Consider the following 19,731-nt stretch of genomic DNA (forward strand, 5'->3'; position numbering starts at 1 on the left):
AAGGGTTAGGGTCTCATAAGAACCCTAGAATGAGAAAGGCTTTGAAAAGGTCATTGACCTGAGTCGGAGAGGTCGGAATCAGACTCAAACATCTATAGCACGCCGGAGCATGGCCGAAGATGGCCGGAAACCTCGAATCGGCAAAGGTCTGAGTGAAGACCTTCGAGGTCTGGCCTCGAATCTTCAAGTATCGAGCACATAGGAGCGACAGGAGGTGAATATAAGACTCCCATGGCCGGAGAAACCATGGTTTTCGGTGGGTTTCGAGGTTGAAGACGGTGGGGGACAATTAGGGTTCCAGGAATGTTCGAGAGAGTTTGAGAGACGAAGGGATTCAAAGGCGGCGTCTCAGATGAAATGGCTTAGGGTTGGGGTGTTTGGGAAAATTAAAAAGGAAAGGGGTAATTATGGCCGTTGATCATTTTGATCAACGGCCTGGATCAAAGGGGAGTCGGGCGGGTAAAAATAAGCGGGTCAGGGGGTCGGGTAATTTAGGGTTTGGGCGGTCCAATTGAGATTAAAACTAGGGTTAAATGAGGGGTCCATTTGGGCTAAAATTGGAAATGAAATAGGGCTAGATTTTAAATAGCCACTTTTTCCCTTTCTATTATATAAAAATATTAAAATGATTTCTAAAAATAAATTTAAGGTGCTAAATTAGTTAATAATATATCAATATTAGATTGAAAATATTGGAATCAAATTTATACTTATGAACGCAATTAATTCTTAAAATAGGCTAATATTGCAATTAAGTGCAATTTAGCTTTAAAAATACCAAATCAATTTATTAAAAATTTGCAAAAATTACCTTAGCTATATTTTGGTATAAATATGAGAATACAATAATTGAATCACCAAAAATGATAATTTTGGGAATAATTAATGGTTTTTGCCTGTTAAAATAGGGCAATAAATTGGTTTAAAAATCTTTTAAAATTTGGAAAAAATAATAAAACACTTGGACATGCTTATATATGCACATATATACTATTTTGAAAGTATTTTGCATATAAAAAATATACGGGGAAAAATTGGGTATCAACAGCTGCCCCTCTTTATCCGGGAAGGATGAAAGAGTTGTCGGGTAAAGATATGATGGCCAATTTTGACCGAGTGAAATGGTTTGAAGAGGTTGACCGTGCTTTGGTTTCTGAGCTGCCTACATATCCCTGGTCTTACAGGAATCAGGCCGTATGTAGTACAGGATCCGTCGGCGGAGTATGCCGATGGAGACCTTTCAAGAAAGGACGCAATGTTCAGGTTGGGATGAATTGTCAATGTTTAGTAGGGCTGCGGGAATTGGAGCGGAATGCTCCTGCCGAGATGGTCATTGCTCGCCGGTTTACCTGCAAATAAACAATACAAGCGATATGGTGCATAAATTTAACATGATGCAAGTTCCCGTTGGACCATGAATGCTGTCTTTGGACGGTGAAGAGGACGTCCTTAGACCATGATGTCCTGGGCCATGAAACGTTTAATAAAGGATTCGCAGGCTATGAAATGATGCTCTCGGGCTATGAGAATGATTCCTCCGAACTATGATGCCTTTGAATAATGATATGCAAGAGATTAAAAGAGGTCCTCGGGCCATGGCATGACGTTCTCGGGCTATGGAAATGGTGCCTCCGAACAATGACGCCTTTGGACAGTTTGGCGATCTTTCAGCCCATGCAATGCGATAGGTGGAGATCTTTCAGCTCATGAAAGCATAAATAAAGTGGCGATATTCCAGCCGATGCAAGACATAAATAAAGATGTCGATCTTTCAGCCGATGCAGGACATAAATAAAGGTGGTGATCTTTCAGCCATGCAAGGGTAAATAAAGGTGGCGATATTTCAGCCGATGCAAGACATAATTAAAGATGGCGATCTTTCAGCCGACTCAGAACATAAATAAAGGTGGCGATCTTTCATCCATGCAAGGGTAAATAAAGGTGGCGATATTTCAGCCGATGCAAGACATAAATAAAGATGGAGATCTTTTAGCCGACGCAGGACATAGATAAAGGTGGCAATCTTTCAGCCATGCAAGGGTAAATAAAGGTGGCGATATTTCAGCCGATGCAAGACATAAATAAAGATGGCGATCTTTCAGCCGATGCAGGACATAAATAAAGGTGGCGATCTTTTAGCCATGCAAGGGTAAATAAAGGTGGCGATATTTCCGCCATGCAGATGGAGGTAGAGCTTAACCTCGGAAGGCAGAATGGTAGCCTTATGCAATGCAGAAATGCGGATGGAGACAGAGCTTAGTCTCGGAAGGCAGAATAGTAGCCTTATGCAATTCAGGAATGCAGATGGAGACAGAGCTTAGTCTCGGAAGGCAGAATAGTAGCCTTATGCAATGCGGAAATGCAGATGGAGACAGAGCTTAGTCTCAGAAGGCAGAATAGTATCCTTATGCAATGCAGAAATGCAGATGGAGATAGAGCTTAGTCTCGGAAGGCAAAATAGTAGCCTTATGCAATGCAGGAATAAAGATGGAGACAGAGCTTAGTCTCGGAAGGCAGAATGGTAGCCTTATGCAAGAGATAAAAGGATAATAGTAGTAAAATTTCTTAGCTGAGAGCTGATACCCGATTATGGTATTGTGGCTGCTGAGGACATTGTGTGCGGATAGCCACTGTGAATAGGTGTGATGGTTCTCAGAATTGTATCCTTGAACAGTATGAGCGCATAATATATGATTTTGCGACTTGGGTGCCTGCATCCGAAGAAAAATCGTGAGTTCTGTAAAGGGGAAAGGTTAGTTCGTATCCCCGATGACTTTGCTAGCCTGCTTGGCGCTGATTCGATGACACGGTATGTATCATAGGGGTAGCGTTGCTGAACAAAGTGACTTTGATAATAAACATGCGTGAGTTTGTTAAAGATATGGCATAAGTATATATTTAAGAAATAGTTATTAGATGAACCGACGATTGTGACGTGGTTCAAGACATTGCAACCTCTCTTGCTTCGGAATTTTGAGGGTCCTCCTCAAAATTCTGCCCCAGTTTAATGGGTTACTGCTTCTGACGGTTGCTTGCGATGACTGGCTGAAGTTACTTCAGAATTTTGAGGGTCCTCCTCAAAATTCTGCCCTAGTTTCCAATTGCGGGGGGAAATGAAAATTTTATTGAATTGTGACCGAACCCATAAGGCTGCCTGCGTATCCCCTCTTACATGGGAATCAGGTCAGATGCAGTTCAAATTACATCATATAGGAAAGCATAAGATCACACATAGTAACGCTTGACTGCATTTGAATTGATTGGTTTTGGCCAAACTTCTCCATCCATTTCTGCAAGTATAAGGGCTCCTCCTGTCAGAACCCGGTGAACCATGTATGGACCTTGCCAGTTGGGAGAGAATTTCCCTTTGGCTTCATCTTGTTGCGGGAAGATTTTCTTTAATACCAGTTGTCCTGGTGTGAACTGCCTCGGCTTGACTCTCTTGTTGAAGGCTCTGGACATTCTGTTCTGATAAACCTGACCATGGCAAACTGCATTCATTCTCTTTTCATCTATAAGAGCTAACTATTCGTAACGACTCTTCGCCCATTCTGCGTCGTCGAGCTCAGTTTCTTGTATAATCCTTAAGGAAGGAATTTCTACTTCGGCGGGAATAACTGCCTCTGTACCGTAAACCAACATATAGGGAGTTGCCCCGGTTGATGTGCGGACTGTGGTGCGATACCCCAATAAAGCAAATGATAGCTTCTCATGCCACTGCTTATGCTTCTCTACCATTTTCCTCAGTATTTTCTTAATGTTCTTGTTGGCGGCTTCCACAGCTCCATTCATTTGAGGCCTGTAGGCTGTGGAATTCTTGTGTGTGATCATGAAGGTTTCACACATAGCCTTCATCAGGTCATTGTTGAGGTTGGAGCCACTATTAGTGACGATCGATTCTTGAACCCCGAATCGACAAATGATGCGGTCGCGGACAAAGTCTGCCACGACTTTCTTGGTCACTGCTCTATAAGATGCTGCTTCGACGCATTTGGTGAAGTAATCAATTGCTACTAGGATGAACCTGTGCCCGTTTGAAGCGGCAGGTTCGATTGGTTCAATAACATCCATTCCCCAAGCGGCTAACGGCCATCGTGAGCTTGTTGCATTAAGCTCATTGGGAGGTACCTTTATCATGTCTGTGTACCTGACAACGGTGGCATTTCCTGACATACTGGATGCAATCCTTCTCCATATTCACCCAGAAGTAACCAACTCGGAGTATTTTCTTTGCCAAAACAAAGCCGTTCATATGCGGGCCACAGGTCCCAACATGGATTTCTTCTAGCATCTTAGATGCTTCTTTTGCGTCGACGCACCTTCATAATCCCAAGTCAGGAGTCCTCCTATATAGGATTCCTCCGCTGTTAAAGAAATTATTGGACAAGCTTCGAAGTGTGTGTTTCTGAGTAGTGTTTGCAAGTTCTAGGTATTCTCCTTTTGCCAAATATTCCTTGATGTCATGAAACCAAGGTTTTCCATCTGCTTCTTCTTCGACATGAACACAGTAAGCTGGCTGATCATGGATCTTCACAGGAATAGGATCAATGAAGTTTGTGTCTGGATGTTGTATCATCGACGATAGGGTAGCCAATGCACCGGCAAACTCATTCTTGACTCTAGGAACATGTCGAAACTCTGTCTTTGTGAACCTCTTTCTCAACTCCTGTACGTGATGCAGATAAGGGAGGAATTCTTGGTCGCCCATTCTTCTCGTACCTGGTGTATGAGTAGGTCTGAATCCCAATTACTAGCAACTCTTGAATGTTCATGTCTATGGCCATCCTGAGCCCTAAGATGCAGGCTTCGTACTCGGCCATGTTGTTGGTGCACGGGAACCTGAGTTTGGTAGACACAGGATAATGCTGACCAGTTTCTGATACTAGGACTGCTCCTATGCCAACTCCTTTGAAATTTGCTGCTCCGTCGAAAAACATTCTCCAGCCATCATAGGATTCTGCAATATCTTCTCATATGAATGCAACCTCTTCATCTGGGAAATACATTTTCAGGGGTTCGTATTCTTCGTCCACGGGGTTTTCCGCAAGGTGATCTGCTAGTGCCTGTCCCTTGACTGCTTTCTGAGTTATGTAGACAATGTCGAATTCACTCAATAGGATCTGCCACCTGGCGAGCTTGCCGGTGGGCATGGGCTTCTGAAAGATGTATTTCAAAGGATCCATCCTTGATATGAGATAGGTAGTATAGGCACAGAAGTAGTGCCTCAGCTTTTGGGCTACCCAAGTTAGAGCACAACAGGTGCGTTCTAACAGAGAATACCGGGCCTTATATGGAGTGAACTTTTTGCTGAGATAATCGATGGCCTGTTCTTTCTTTCCTGTCTCATCATGCTGCCCCAGGACGCAACCGAAGGCACCATCCAACACTGCGATGTAAAGTAACAGAGGTCTACCTGGCTCAGGCGGGACCAAGACTGGTGGCGTTAACAAGTATTCCTTAATCCTGTCGAAAGCTTTCTGGCATTCATCGGTCCATTTGGTGGCGACATCCTTCTTCAACATCTTGAAGATTGGTTCACAGATAACTGTAGATTGTGCTATGAACCGGCTGATGTAGTTAAGTCTCCCTAAGAAACTCATTACGTCCTTCTTGTTCTTTGGCGGTGGCAATTCTTGAATGGCCTTGATCTTCGATGGATCCAATTCTATTCCCCGGTGGCTCACAATAAACCCAAGCAATTTTCCAGCTGGAACCCCGAATGCACATTTCGCGGGATTCAGTTTCAGGTTGTACCTTCTCAGTCTATTGAAGAACTTCCTCAGATCTTCCATGTGATCAATGGCTTTCTTTGACTTAATGATGACATCGTCTACATACACCTCAATCTAATATGTATCATATCATGGAAAGTGGTAGTCATGGCTCTCATGTAGGTGGCCTCTGCGTTCTTAAGGCCAAATGGCATCATCTTGTAGCAGTACATTCCTCATGGCGTAATGAAAGCCGTTTTCTCAACATCTTCCTCGTCCATCCAGATCTGATGATAACAAGCGAAACAATCCACAAATGACTGCAGCTCATGCTTGGCGCAACTATCAATCAGGATGTGTATGTTTGGCAAGGGGAAATTGTCTTTTGGACTGGCCCGATTGAGGTCCCGGTATCGACACAGACTCTAACCTTCCCGTCCTTCTTCGATACTGGCACGATGTTGGCTAACCATGTTGGATATTCTACTACCCTGAGAACTTTGGCTTTGACCTGCTTGGTGACTTCTTCCTTGATTTTCAAACTCATGTCTGGCTTGAACTTTCTGAGCTTCTATTTTATTGGCGGACAGGCTGGATCGGTTGGCAATTTGTGAGCCACAATAGATGTACTCAGACCAGTCATGTCATCGTACGACCAGGCGAATATGTCCTCCTATTCTCTTAGAAACTCTGTGTATTCTTCCTTTTCTGATGGTGACAAATGAATTCTGATTCGTGTTTCCTTGATGTTTTCTGCATCTCCCAAGTTAACAATCTCAGTATCGTCCAGGCTGGACTTAGGTCTGTTCTCAAAATTCTCAACCTCTTTAACGATCTCTTCCGGTATGTCATCTTCCTCTGAGTCTATGTCCGTTTGATGTGTTGTCTCGTTGCATGTCACAGTCATTGGTTCATCAAGATTAGTAATAGTAATGTTGTATAAGTAAAGTAATGAGAGAAAATAATAAGAGTAAGATTTGTAAGAAAATCGAAATGCTTTGATAAATTCCATAACCGTTTTTGAACATTTGAGCTCTTTCTTGCAAAAAATAAAATAATAAAAAAAATGCGAAAGGAAAGTCAACTAGTAAAAATAAAAGATAGTGCGTGATGCTTGTTCAGCCTTGCTACCCCGAGGCTCGTCGGGCATTGGTGGTTCTGATAGTCCAGTTATTGAGGCATGCTCCTCTGCTTACAGCTTGTATGGAAGGGCCTTCCTCCCCCTCCTCCTCGAAAACGACACAACAATCCATATCATCGTCTTCCAGGAACAAATTCCTCACTGCTGTCAATGCTTCTTCTTCTTCTTCTGACCCGTAGATAACCTCGGCCGGCTGGAAAGTCTGCTCCAAATGGGGTATTGGCTGCTCTAACGGATAGTAAGGACCGCGCCATGGTGGCAACCAGTCGTTGAATTCCTTCCAGGTATACTCATACCCCAATCGGAAGGTGGTGCCATGTTTTTTGAGCTTGATGGGCTTAGTGATTCCTTGGAGATTCTTGCCAAGTCCCCTGCCAGGTTCATATCCTCTCCAATTTAGAATGCTTTCAATTTTGTTGTCCCACCATTTGTCTTTATCAACGGTGTTGACTCACTCGATGTGGTGGTAAGTTTCCCCACCTATCTTTCTTCTGCCTCCGATTGCTGGGGTAGTCTGGCGATTGTATATGGGATTGCTACCGTCGCCGTGAATGATCACCTCTTGGTGATTCCACTCAAACTTCACTACCTGGTGTAGTATTGAGGCTACAGCCCTAGCGGCATGAATCCATGGTCGTCCCAACAACAGATTTTAAGATGCTGGTACGTCTATCACTTGAAAGTCAACATCGAACCAAGTAGGCCCCATTTGCAAACACAAGCTAATCTCCTCAATAGTAGACCTTTGGGATCCGTCGAAAGCTTTGACATTGATGGCCCCATCCTTGATCTCATGAAGCCCCTTTCCTAATGTCCTGAGTGTCACCAGTGGGCAAATGTTGAGGCTGGATCCTCCGTCAATCAGGATTCTGGTGATAAAATAATCTTCGCACTGTATGGTGATATGCAATGCCTTGTTGTGACTCAACCCTTCTGGCGGCAGCTCATCTTCGTGGAAAGTGATCTTGTGGCTTTCCAATACCTGGCCCACCATATTCGCCATCTCTCCGCCAGTGATGTTGCTCGGTACATATGCCTCGCTCAATTCTCTTAACAAGGCATTTTTGTGTGCATCGGAACTTTGTAGCAAGACGAGGATAGAAATCTGCGCCGGTGTTTTGTTCAGCTGATCAATGACTGAGTATTCTTTTGCTTGTATCTTTCTCCAAAGNAATACATTACCAATTAGGACAATAGTGCAGTGTGGAAGGGCCAATCCTCAGGTGTCCAAGTTCAGAGGGAACTCAAGGTCCCAAGGCAAGGCTCACCAGAGAGGGGCAGAACTTAGAAACTAGGAGAGAGCGTAAGTGCAGAAGGGAATTCTGAGAGGGCAAAGGGAGAAGGGGAATAACTTAAAATCAGCACACATAAGTGTGTAGGGGAGTGCGACTTTGCAAGAGCATAAGGAGAGCAGACTGATAGGCATACTCAGTAATGGGAGGTGCTGGCACACCCTCCAGCCTGTTTGGAGGTTAAGGTTCAGAACTCAGTTCATGGACAACAACTCATATTGCCATGCCCTGAGTCACCACTCACAAACACATAAGGGTAATGGGGTAGGGAGCAAAGATTCATAAAAGAAACAAGCAGTAGAACATAGGCATTACTAAACTAAATATCAAACTCCACAGAAAACAATAAATTAGACATGGATACAAAAGAAAACTGTAAGTAAACACATCGGGGTGATGCTGAAACTTAAATTAGAACATACCAGTTTCAAAGAAACAAGTAGGAAAGGCAGTAGTCTGGTAAAAGCCAAAGTGCAAACAGGAAGACAGAATACTGTGAGTGTGTGTTCAAGAGAGATTATGAAATTGTAAGGTCTGAAGTGTGTAATCGTGTGTTCTTTGTGAAAAGAGGGGTCGTGTATTTATAGTGTGGAGGTCATGAGGAAATAAGGTAAGAAAATAACTGAAGACTATTTGTAAATCAATCACATAAGACTCCCTTTGATTAAGGGATTCAAATTCAAACGGGTATAACACAATTAAGGAAAGAAATTAATCAAACACTTGTGTAAAGCATGCAATTGAGGGTAAGTACATAAAGGTTATTTAAGGACAAGGTCTCTAAAATACACGGTTGTACAATTTAAGGAAAGAAATCAATTAACAGCCAAGAAATCACAAGGTTTGAGATTTGGTATGAATGAACCAAGTCAGAAAGATGGAAAAGGTTTTTAACTTAAAGAAAATCAGCAAACAATCAATTAGACCTGTTAAAAAGGAATTCTGAGTCAACCACTAGTCTAAAAACCTTTTTGAAGAAGGATTCATCACATATAAATCATACAGACACGTTAAACATGAAAGAAACTTGTCGAGCTATTGCAAAATCAGTGGAAACTCCAGTATAGGAGAGTTTTAGCAAAAAGTTCAAAATTGTACAAAAGATGTCCAAACTCAGCTCAGAGACTCAAAGTCAGTCTGAAGGAGTTAATGGTTCTAAAACGAAACCCTAGTTCACATAATCAAATATTGGCGGAATCCCCAAATTCTAGGGTTTCCACCTAGAATCAAATACAGGGATGAGGAGGCAAGTAGTCAAAACCAGCTCAGGGGTTTCTTTCAGAAACTCATAAGAAAACATGCAAACACAGTAGGAGTAGAAGAAACATGTTTAAGAGAGTTTTTCTCAGATGAAACCTAAACAAGGATCAGTAGCAGGAAAATATCAAAGAACACAATAGAAAGGTATAGTATAGTAGGACATAGTAGAAGAAGTACCAGAACATAGTAGAAAGCACATGAAATCATAATATGCAAAACATGGTAGAAGAAACACAAGCGTGGAGCATGTAGAACACAGTAAAGAACATTCAAGAACTGAGTGTAAAACTCAGTAAAAGAACATACAAGAACATGGTTAAAGGAAAAGCACAAAAACACAGTAGAAAGCATGCGAGAACATGATATAGGAAACAGAGTAAGAGAACAATACGAATAATAAAGAAGAAAAATCAGAAAACACTTAAACACTTTCCAGAAAACCCTAAATCGGAAAGAAGGGTTTTGAAAGTAATTTTCAAAAGAAAAATTAGGGAAATCGTTTGAAAACTCAAGTTGAGCATAGATACACAACAGATCTAAAAAGAATCGGAGAAAAACCTCGAAGGGTTAGGGTTTCAGAAGAACCCTAGAATGAGAAAGGCTTTGAAAAGGTCATTGACCTGAGTCGGAGAGGTCGGAATCAGACTCAGACATCTATAGCACGCCGGAGCAAGGCCGGAAACCTCGAGTCGGCAAAGGTCTGAGTGAAGACCTTCGAGGTCTGGCCTCGAATCTTCAAGTATCGAGCACATAGGAGTGACATGAGGTGAATATAAGACTCCCATGGCCGGAGAAGCCATGGTTACCGGTGGGTTTCGAGGTTGAAGACGGTGGGGGACGATTAGGGTTCCAAGAATGTTCGAGAGAGTTTGAGAGACGAAGGGGTTCAAAGGCGGCTGATTAGGTGAAAGTGATTAGGGTTAGGGTGTTTGGGAAATTAAAAAGGAAAGGGGTAATTATAGCCGTTGATCAAAATGATCAACGGCCTGGATCAAAAGGGAGCCGGGCGGGTTTTATTAACGGGTTAGGGGTCGGGTAATTTAGGAATTGGGGTGGTCTGGTTTGAGATTGAAATTGGGTTAATTAGGGGGGTTAATTTGGGCTAAAATTGAAATGAAATGGGGCTAACTTTTAAATAGCCACTTTCCCTTTTTATTTTATAAAACAGTAAAATGATTTCGGAAAATAATTAAAGGTGCTAAATTAATTACTAGTATATAAATATTAGATTAAAATAACTNGGAAATGAAATAGGGCTAGATTTTAAATAGCCACTTTTTCCCTTTTTATTTTGTAAAAATAGTAAAATGATTTCTAAAAATAAATTAAAGGTGCTAAATTAGTTAATAATATATAAATATTAGATTAAAAATACCGGAATCAATTTGTAATTATAAACGCAATTAATTCTTGAAATAGGCTAATATTGCAATTAAGTGCAATTTAGCTTTAAAAATACCAAATCAATTTATAAAAAAATGTGAAAAAATTACCTTAGCTATATTTTGGTATAAATATGAGAATACAATAACCAAATCACCAAAAATGATAATTTCGGGAATAATTAATGGTTTTGTACTGTTAAAATAGGGCAATAAACTGGTTTAAAAATCTTTTAAAATTTGGAAAAAATAATAAAACACTTGGACATGCTTATATATGCACATATATACTATTTTGCAAGTATTTTGCATATAAAAAATATACGGGGAAAAATTAGGTATCAACAACTGCCCATCTTTACCCGGGAAGGATGAAAGAGTTGTCGGGTAAAGATATGATGGCCAAATTTGACCGAGTGAAATGGTTTGAAGAGGTCTGTATTTATCCCCCAGAGGCTTCAGAGTTAGGAAAAACTTCACATTTGTTCTTTCTTGTCGTGCGATTTGGTTTCTCAATGCTGATTGACACCTCTACTCGTGTCCTTTCGCGAATGGCGAGGTCACCTACCGATTCTTCAGCCGAGCAGCAGCACAGACCGGTGATAGATCAGCTACGTCTTCGGAGGCCTTGTGGAGGTTGGATAAGTTTCCCCAATCTCTTCACTATTACATTCAGCGGTGCATCTACTGAGGATCCCCAAGATTATCAAGACAGCTGTCATGAGGTTCTCAGGAACATGGGGATAGTTGAGACCAATGGGGTCGATTTTGCTACTTTTCGCTTGCCTGGATCCGCCAAGACTTATTAGAGATATTGTTGTTTGGCTAGACCAGTGAGGTCATCAGCTTTGACTTGAGAACAGTTCACACAGCTATTTCTGGGGAAGTTTCTCCTCATCACTCAGAGAGAGGCCTATCGAAGGCAGTTTGAGCGTCTCCAGCAAGGTTCTATGACTGTTACTCAGTACGAGATTAGATTCATCGACTTGACTCGTCATGCTTTTATCCTACTTCCCACTGTGAGAGAGAGTGATGAGGTTCATTGAGGGACTCACCCAGCCGCTCAGTTAGCTAGAGGTGGAGATGGAGGTATTAGAGGTGGAGGTAGAGGTATTAGAGGTGGAGGTAGAGATGCTAGAGGTGGAGGTAAAGGTATTAGAGGTGGAGGTGCAGGTACTGTTCTGGTTTGTGGTAGAGAAGCTTCGGTCTTATTTTGCGCCGTATCTGGTCATGCCTAGTGATTCTTTGAGCGGCCCTGTTTATGTGTCTACGCAAGTGGGTGATTCTATTGTCGTGGATCGCGTCCATTATTCATGTAGTGGTTATTGGAGGTCTTGAGACTCGTGTAGATTTGTTGCTTCTGGACATGGTTGATTTTGATGTTATATTGGGGATGGACTGGTTATCACCTTACCATGCTATCTTGGACTGTCATGCCGAGACCGTGACCTTAGCTTTGCTGGGTTTACCTCGTTTGGAGTGGAGAGGGACTCCTGGTCATTCTACCCGTAGTGTTATTTCTTATGTGAAGGCTCGGAGTATGGTCGAGAAGGGGTGTTTGGCCTATTTGGCTTATGTTCACGATTCTAGTGCTGAGGCCCCTCCTAATGATTCTGTGCCCGTTGTTCGGGAGTTTCCTGAGGTATTTCCTTCAGACCTGCCGGGTATGCCATCCGACAGGGATATTGACTTTTGCATTGATCTGGTTTCGGGCACTCAACCCATTTCTATCCCGCCGTATCGCATGGCCCCGCCTGAGTTGAAAGAGTTAAAGCAACAATTGAAAGACTTGCTTGAGAAGGGTTTCATTAGACCTAGTATTTCGCCTTGGGGTGCGACGGTGTTGTTTGTTAAGAAGAAGGATGGGTCAATGAGAATGTGTATTGATTACCGGCAATTGAACAAGGTTACAATCAAGAATGAGTATCCACTGCCAAGCATTGATGATTTGTTCGATCAGCTTCAGGGTGCCAAACTATTTTCAAAGATTGACTTGAGATCTGGCTACCATCAGTTGAGGATTAGGGTATCCGATGTCCCTAAGACAGCTTTCCGCACTCGGTACGGGCATTACGAGTTCTTGGTTATGTCATTCGGGTTGACAAATGCCCCAGCAGCTTTTATGGATTTGATGAACCGAGTGTTCAGGCCTTATTTGGATTCGTTCGTGATAGTCTTCATTGATGATATATTAATATATTCCCGCAGCCAGGAGGAGCACAAGCAGCACCTTAGAGTGGTTCTTCAGACTCTGAGGGATAGTCAGTTATATGCTAAGTTCTCGAAGTGCGAGTTCTGGTTGAGTTCAGTTGCATTTCTGGGTCATGTTATATCAGCAGAGGATATTCAGGTTGATCCGAAGAAGATTGAGGCAGTCAAGATTTGGCCTAGACCAGCTACAGAGATTCGGAGTTTCTTGGGATTGGCAGGCTACTATCGTCGGTTCGTAGAGGGGTTTTCATCTATTGCAGCCCCAATGACCAGGTTGACCCAGAAGGGTGCCCAGTTCAGATGGTCGAACGAGTGTGAGGCGAGCTTTCAAAAGCTCAAGACAGCTCTGACTACGGCACCGGTGTTGGTTTTGCCCACAGGTTCAGGGCCTTATACTGCTTATTGTGATGCATCTCGTATTGGTCTTGGTACAGTGTTGATGCAGGATAGCAAGGTCATTGCCTATGCTTCACGGCAGTTGAAGATTCATGAGAGGAACTATCCGGTTCATGATTTGGAGTTGGCAGCCATGGTTCGCGCATTGAAGATTTGGAGGCATTATCTGTATGGCGTGGCATGTGAGGTATTCACGGATCACAAGAGTCTTCAGTATTTGTTCAAAAAAGGAGTTGAATTTGAGGCAGAGGAGGTGGTTGGAGTTGTTGAAAGATTATTATATCACCATCTTATATCATCCGGGAAAGGCCAATGTGGTGGCCGATACTTTGAGTAGGAAGTCAGCACATTTCATTCTTGTGGCAGTCTCCTATTCTTCTGAGAGGTTAGCTGAGATCTACATCCGGGAGATTGTTCGCCTTCATGGTGTGCCCGTGTCTATCTTTTCGGACCGAGGTACGCAATTTACCTCGCATTTCTGGAGAGCAGTTCAGCGAGAGTTGGGCACACGGGTTGAGTTGAGCACAACATTTTATCCCCAGACGGACGGGCAGTCCGAGCGGACTATTCAGAGTTTGGAGGATATGCTCCGAGCTTGTGTTATTGACTTTGGAGGCTCGTGGGATCAGTTTATTTTACTTTTAGCAAAGTTTGCCTACAACAACAGCTACCAATCGAGTATCCAGATGGCTCCTTATGAGGCTTTGTATGGTAGGCGGTGTCGGTCGCCGGATTGGATGGTTTGAGCCGGGAGAGGCTCGGTCGTTGGGTACAGATTTGGTCCAGGATGCCTTGGACAAGGTCAGGATCATTCAGGACAGGCTTCGTACAGCTCAGTCCAGGCAAAAGAGTTACGCCGACAGCAAGGTTCGTGATTTGGCATTCATGGTCGGTGAGCGGGTATTGCTTCGAGTGTCGCCTATGAAGGCGTGATGAGATTTGGGAAGAAGGGCAAGCTCAGCCCTAGGTTCATTGGCCTGTTTGAGATTCTTGATCGAGTGGGAGAGGTAGCTTATAGACTTGCATTGCCGTCAAGCCTATCAGTCGTGCATCTAGTGTTTCATGTGTCCATGCTTCGGAGGTATCACGGCGATCCATCCCACGTGTTAGATTTCAGTACTGTCCAGTTGGACAAGGACTTGTAATATGAGAGGGGCCGGTAGCTATTCTAGACCGGCAGGTTCGTCAGTTGAGGTCGAAGAGTTTACCTTTTGTTTGTGTTCAGTGGAGAGGTCAGCCTGCTAAGGCATCGGCCTGGGAGTCCGAGTCCGATATGCGGAGCCGTTATCCCCATCTTTTTCCCGACTCAGGTACTACTTTGTTATGTCCGTTCGTGGACAAACGGTTGTTTTAGAGGTGGAGAATGTGATGACCCAAACGGTCATCAATTGCTTTGAACTAAATTCTATGCTTCCAAGGCCTTGAAAACTTCATTTAGAGCCACCTCAATTTGCGTGCGTAGTCCGGGCGCGTAGCCGGAAAGCTTATGTGTGAAATTCTGTGAAAAATGATAAGTTATGACTATAAAATGAATTAATTTGACTTTGGTCAATACTTTTGGTAAACAGACCTGGACCCGTGATTTGACGGTCCCGGAGGGTCCGTAGGAAAATATGGGACTTGGGCGTATGGCCGGAATCGAATTCCGAGGTCCCGAGCTCGAAAAATAAATTTTTAAAGGAAATTGTTTTCTGAAATTGTTTAAGGAAAATTGAAATGAAATTTGATTAGAACGTGTTGGTATCGGGCCCGTATTTTGGTTCCGGCGCCCGGTACAGGTCTTATATATGATTTAAGATGTTTCTGTAAAATTTGGTGAAAAACGGATGTCATTTGACGTGATTCGGACCTAAATTGCAAAAGTTGATGTTTGATGAAGTTTGAGAAAAAGTTCTTGATTTTGAGGTTTGATTCATTGTTATTGAGGTTATTTTGGCGATTTGATCGCACGGATAAGTTCATATGATGTTGTTGAGTTAGTACGTGTGTTTGGTTAGGAGCCCCGAGGGCTCGGGGGTGTTTCGGATGTGTTTCAGGAAGTTTTGAACTTAGGAAAAATTGCAGAAATCTGCAACAGGTGCTCAGGCCTGTTGTTCTTCGCGATCGCGTAGTCACTCTTGCGGTCGCGTAAGGTAAATGGGGACAGGGGTGATTTCATTCAATGCGAACGCGAGGGAAGGATCGCGAACGCGGAGCACTGGGGGGTTGCTCTACGCGAACGCGACCCACGTCCCGCGAACGCGAAGTGTAAATAGGGAGCTGGTCTGGGAAGTGAACATTCCTCTACGCGAACGCGTTCGTAGGCCCGCGAACGCGAAGGTCAGGAGGGCCAACCCTTCGCGAACGCGTAAGAGGACTTGCGATCGCATAAGCCTGAGGAAGGCTGCTCTTCGCGAACGCGGGAGACCCATCGCGAACGCGATGAAGGTCTGCCCAACGATTTTAAAACAGTAGCCATTACGGGACTTCCTCAAAATTTCATAACTTCTTCATCTCAACTCCAAATTGGGCGATTTTTGAAAGAGGATTTCGCCACAAACTCATAGGTATGTAATCTTAGACTCATTTTCTTCATTTTCTATCAACACCCACTAGATTCCTAGGCCTAAATCATGTGAATAAGGGTAGAAAATTAGGGATTTGGGTAGAACTAGGGTTTTTTATTAATTGTAATTTAGACCTCATTTTGGGGTCGAATTCTGGAAATAATTATATATCTGGGCTCGTGGGTGAATGGGTGATTTGAGTTTGGTCCGAGCCTCGTGTTTTGACTAAGCGGGCCCGGGGTCGATTTTTGGGATTTTGGGAAGAATGATTGGAAAGCTATAATTAAGCATTAAAATTGGATTGTTTAGCATTTATTGATATTATTAAGTTAATTATGTATAGATTCGATTGGGTTGGAGCCGAACTTGAATGGAAAGGCGGTATTTGAGGCTTGAGTTGGCCGTGGAAGTTTGAGGTAAGTGTTTGGTCTAACCTTAGCTTGAGGGATTAGGAGTTGTGTCCTATTTGCTATTTGTTTCTTGTTGAGTACGACATATAGGCAAGGTGACGAGTATCTATACGTTGGTGTCGAGAATGACCGTGAGTCTTATATTGTGATTTCCACGATTTCGTTGTATTATTCATGCCTTGGTGAAAATTTCTATTTGTTGCATAAAGTTGTGAAAAGAATTGTGACCTATCATTGTTAAGGAGCGTTGGCTCCAGTTGTATAACAAATTGTGAGATATAAGTGATAATTGAACCTCTAGAGCAGTGGCTCGAGTGTGAAGTGAATTGTGAAGTAAAAGTGAGAAGAGAAGAGATCATTATGTTGCCCCCTTGCCGGGCTATTGTTGAGTTGTGGTTCCCTTGTATTGTGTTCTTAATTGATATTACGGATACCTAGGTTGATGATTCTTTGTGTTAGGTAAGGATTATGGTTATAGCTGAGGTAGTTAGATGTTGGAACAAGTTTGGGTATAGCTGAGGCAGTTAGGTGTTGTAACAAGTTTGGGGTATAGCTGAGGTAGTTAGGTATTGTAACAAGTTTGGGAATAGCTGAGGTAGTTAGGTGTCATAACAAGTTTGGTTATAGCTGAGGTACTTAGATGTTGGAACAAGTTGGTTATAGTTGTTTCTTTTTCCCTTGCCGGGATAGTGTAGACCTTTTGATCTCTTGTCGGGGCTCTCGTTATAATTGTAAATATTATATATGGATCGGGTTGCACGCTGCAATAATATTATATATGGATCGGGTTGCACGTCACAACAATATTGTATATGGATCGGGTTGCACGCCGCAACAATATTATAAATGGATCGGGATGCACGCCGCAACAATATTATATGGGAGCGGGTGGTACGCCTAGCACAAGATATAATGAAATGGGAGTGGGTGGTATGCCTACCACGAGATATAATAAAATGGGAGCAGGTGGTACGCCTACCACGAGATATAATGAAATGGGAGCGGGTGGTACGCCTACCTCAAGATATGAGAAACGAGATCAGGTTGCACGCCTGCAACAAGTTGTGAACCGAGAGTGAAATCTGCCTTTGTTTTTCCTTGTTCTTGTTAGAAGTTGAATTTTGGTTTCCTGATAATTTTCTTGAGATTTTGTTTTTCTGTTATTCCCCGAAGCATGTTTCCCCCTCCCATCTTTATTTTTTTATTTCTGCTTTACTTTTCGCTGTATATTATATAATTGCACAGGATTATTTGGTGGTCTGTTCCTAGCCTCATCACTACTTCGTCGAGGTTAGGCTAGGTACTTACCAGCACATGGGGTTGGTTGTGCTGATACTATACTCTGCACTCTTTTGTGCAGACCCCAGTGTTGTCGATTTCGGACCGTAGGTTGGAGGCTTTTTTCAGTTCACGCGGAGATCCAAGGTAGACCTGCAGGCATCCGCAGGCACTGGCGTCTCCTCTATCCTCATTTCATGTTTCATCTTCCTTATATTCAGAAACAGTGTATTGATATTTTCTTCGGACTTTGTATGTAGTAAATCTTAGACCATCTGTGATACTGTGACACCAGTTCTGGGTAGTCAAGGTTCAAGCAGTTGTATTAGATATTCGTGTTCAGATTGCTTATGGCTTCTTTCTTCCGCTTATGTTAAATTCCGCTATTTAAATGTTACTATTATTATTAAAATTGTTAATGATATAAAATGAGTAAAAGGGGTTAATAGTTAAACTGGTTGGCTTGCTTAGCTTTCACGAGTAGGCGTCATCATGACTCCCGAGGGTGGGAAATCCTGATCGTGACACAATGGAACCACCGTACTCCACCTTCACTCATTCGGCATCCTCTTCGTCTTAAAAATAATATTAAATAACCCAGTCAACTACTCCACACCTGCTCTCCCTACACACTTCCAAAATTCCACCGGAATCTCGTCTGGCCCGATCCCTACATAACCACCTCGGTGGTATTTAGAAGTTTGCCCCTTTGGACAGTGCTAGCATAATAGCATTACAACCAAGAATTGAAAAAAAACAAAAAAAAAAAAAGGATGTACGACGTTCTTGGAAGATAACGGAGTAAACTTTTTGTGTGTTTTGATTTACGTGAAACCTTTTTTTATATTATAATACTTTAAAATATACAAGACTATTGCATTAATAATATCATTCTACTGTATCTTTAACTTTCAAAAGTTGTAAATTAACTATTATAGTTATTTGGAATGTTGAGCACGAATCAATAATAAACTCAAAAATTATCAATTATTCTAACAAGATAATTTATGAGATCTACTAAATTTTTAAAATGATAATAAATTAAGTTGAATATAAGCGGGTTTCTTAACTACAGAAATAATTATTTTCTAAAAGTGCATTCGAATTTGGATACTTTTGGCAAAATAGTCATTTAATTATTAGCCTAATATTTAGGAATAGTCATTTAATTATTTCTCCTAATAAAGAGGAATATGAAATCATCTCAATTTTATATATTCATGAAACCTGTCTTATTTGAAAAAAATAATGTAAAACACGAGTAGGAATGTATAGCTGAATGATATGCCTAGAAAACAATCTTAGGTCATCAGTTTCTTAGAGGTAATTTAATTTCCTTTATTTATGTTGTTTTTCTTATTTCTTTCTAGACTATCATACATCCTATGTTTTTAAGCGTAATTAACTTATGAAATTCTTATAGATGAATAGATTGTATTAAAAGCGTAAGCTTAGAAAATTGTTCAAACTTTTTTCATTAACTTCTAAGAACAAAATATCTATCACGAGTTTAATATAAAAGACAACAGAAGTCTAATAATAATTGCGGAATTTTGATAGTTTTACAATTTTTTCTTTTGTAAGTTTAAAGGGTGTTTCTTATTAATTTATATGCAGTACCGTGTCGATATTTTTAAAGTTAAGACAATATTTAGAAAATTTATAATATTTTATTTTTTTGTTGATATGTTTCCTTTGATATAGAGTGTGGAACGTTAAATTTTACATATGGGGTTTAACGTCTAAAGCATGTTCCAACAAGAAGTCACAAGGAGTGGATAATTTTAGCATTGGGATTAAGTTGTAGTAGAAATAGAGTTTTTAATTGAAGAACACAAAGATGAACAATTGTAGTATTATCAGTCTTCAAAACAATAACATATACTCGGATTAAATGAAAAGGAACAACAACAAAATTCTATAGCTGTTGAGTTTTTCTGACCATAAGGATCTCTTTGGGGGATTTTAATATTAGTTTTACATAATTATATTTTCTTTAGTATACTTTTTTTAACAATACCAAAATCAACATATATTGTAATGTATTTTCCAAGTAGTACACTAAAAAGAACAAGATCGAGTTAAAGTATGTTCACTATTTTTA

The 19,731-nt window shown here is 41.6% G+C and overlaps 1 protein-coding gene across 1 annotated transcript; it reads left to right on the forward strand.

Annotated features, from left to right (window-relative positions):
- LOC109228248 (RNA-directed DNA polymerase homolog) lies at positions 12,663 to 13,082 on the forward strand (the record flags this gene model as incomplete). Its single annotated transcript, XM_019393405.1, has 1 exon — positions 12,663 to 13,082. A coding segment is annotated over exon 1 (420 nt), but the record flags the coding sequence as incomplete, so codon positions are not given.

The sequence above is a fragment of the Nicotiana attenuata genome, chromosome 6, assembly GCF_001879085.1.
Source record: "Nicotiana attenuata strain UT chromosome 6, NIATTr2, whole genome shotgun sequence".
Classification (NCBI taxonomy): Eukaryota; Viridiplantae; Streptophyta; class Magnoliopsida; order Solanales; family Solanaceae; genus Nicotiana; species Nicotiana attenuata.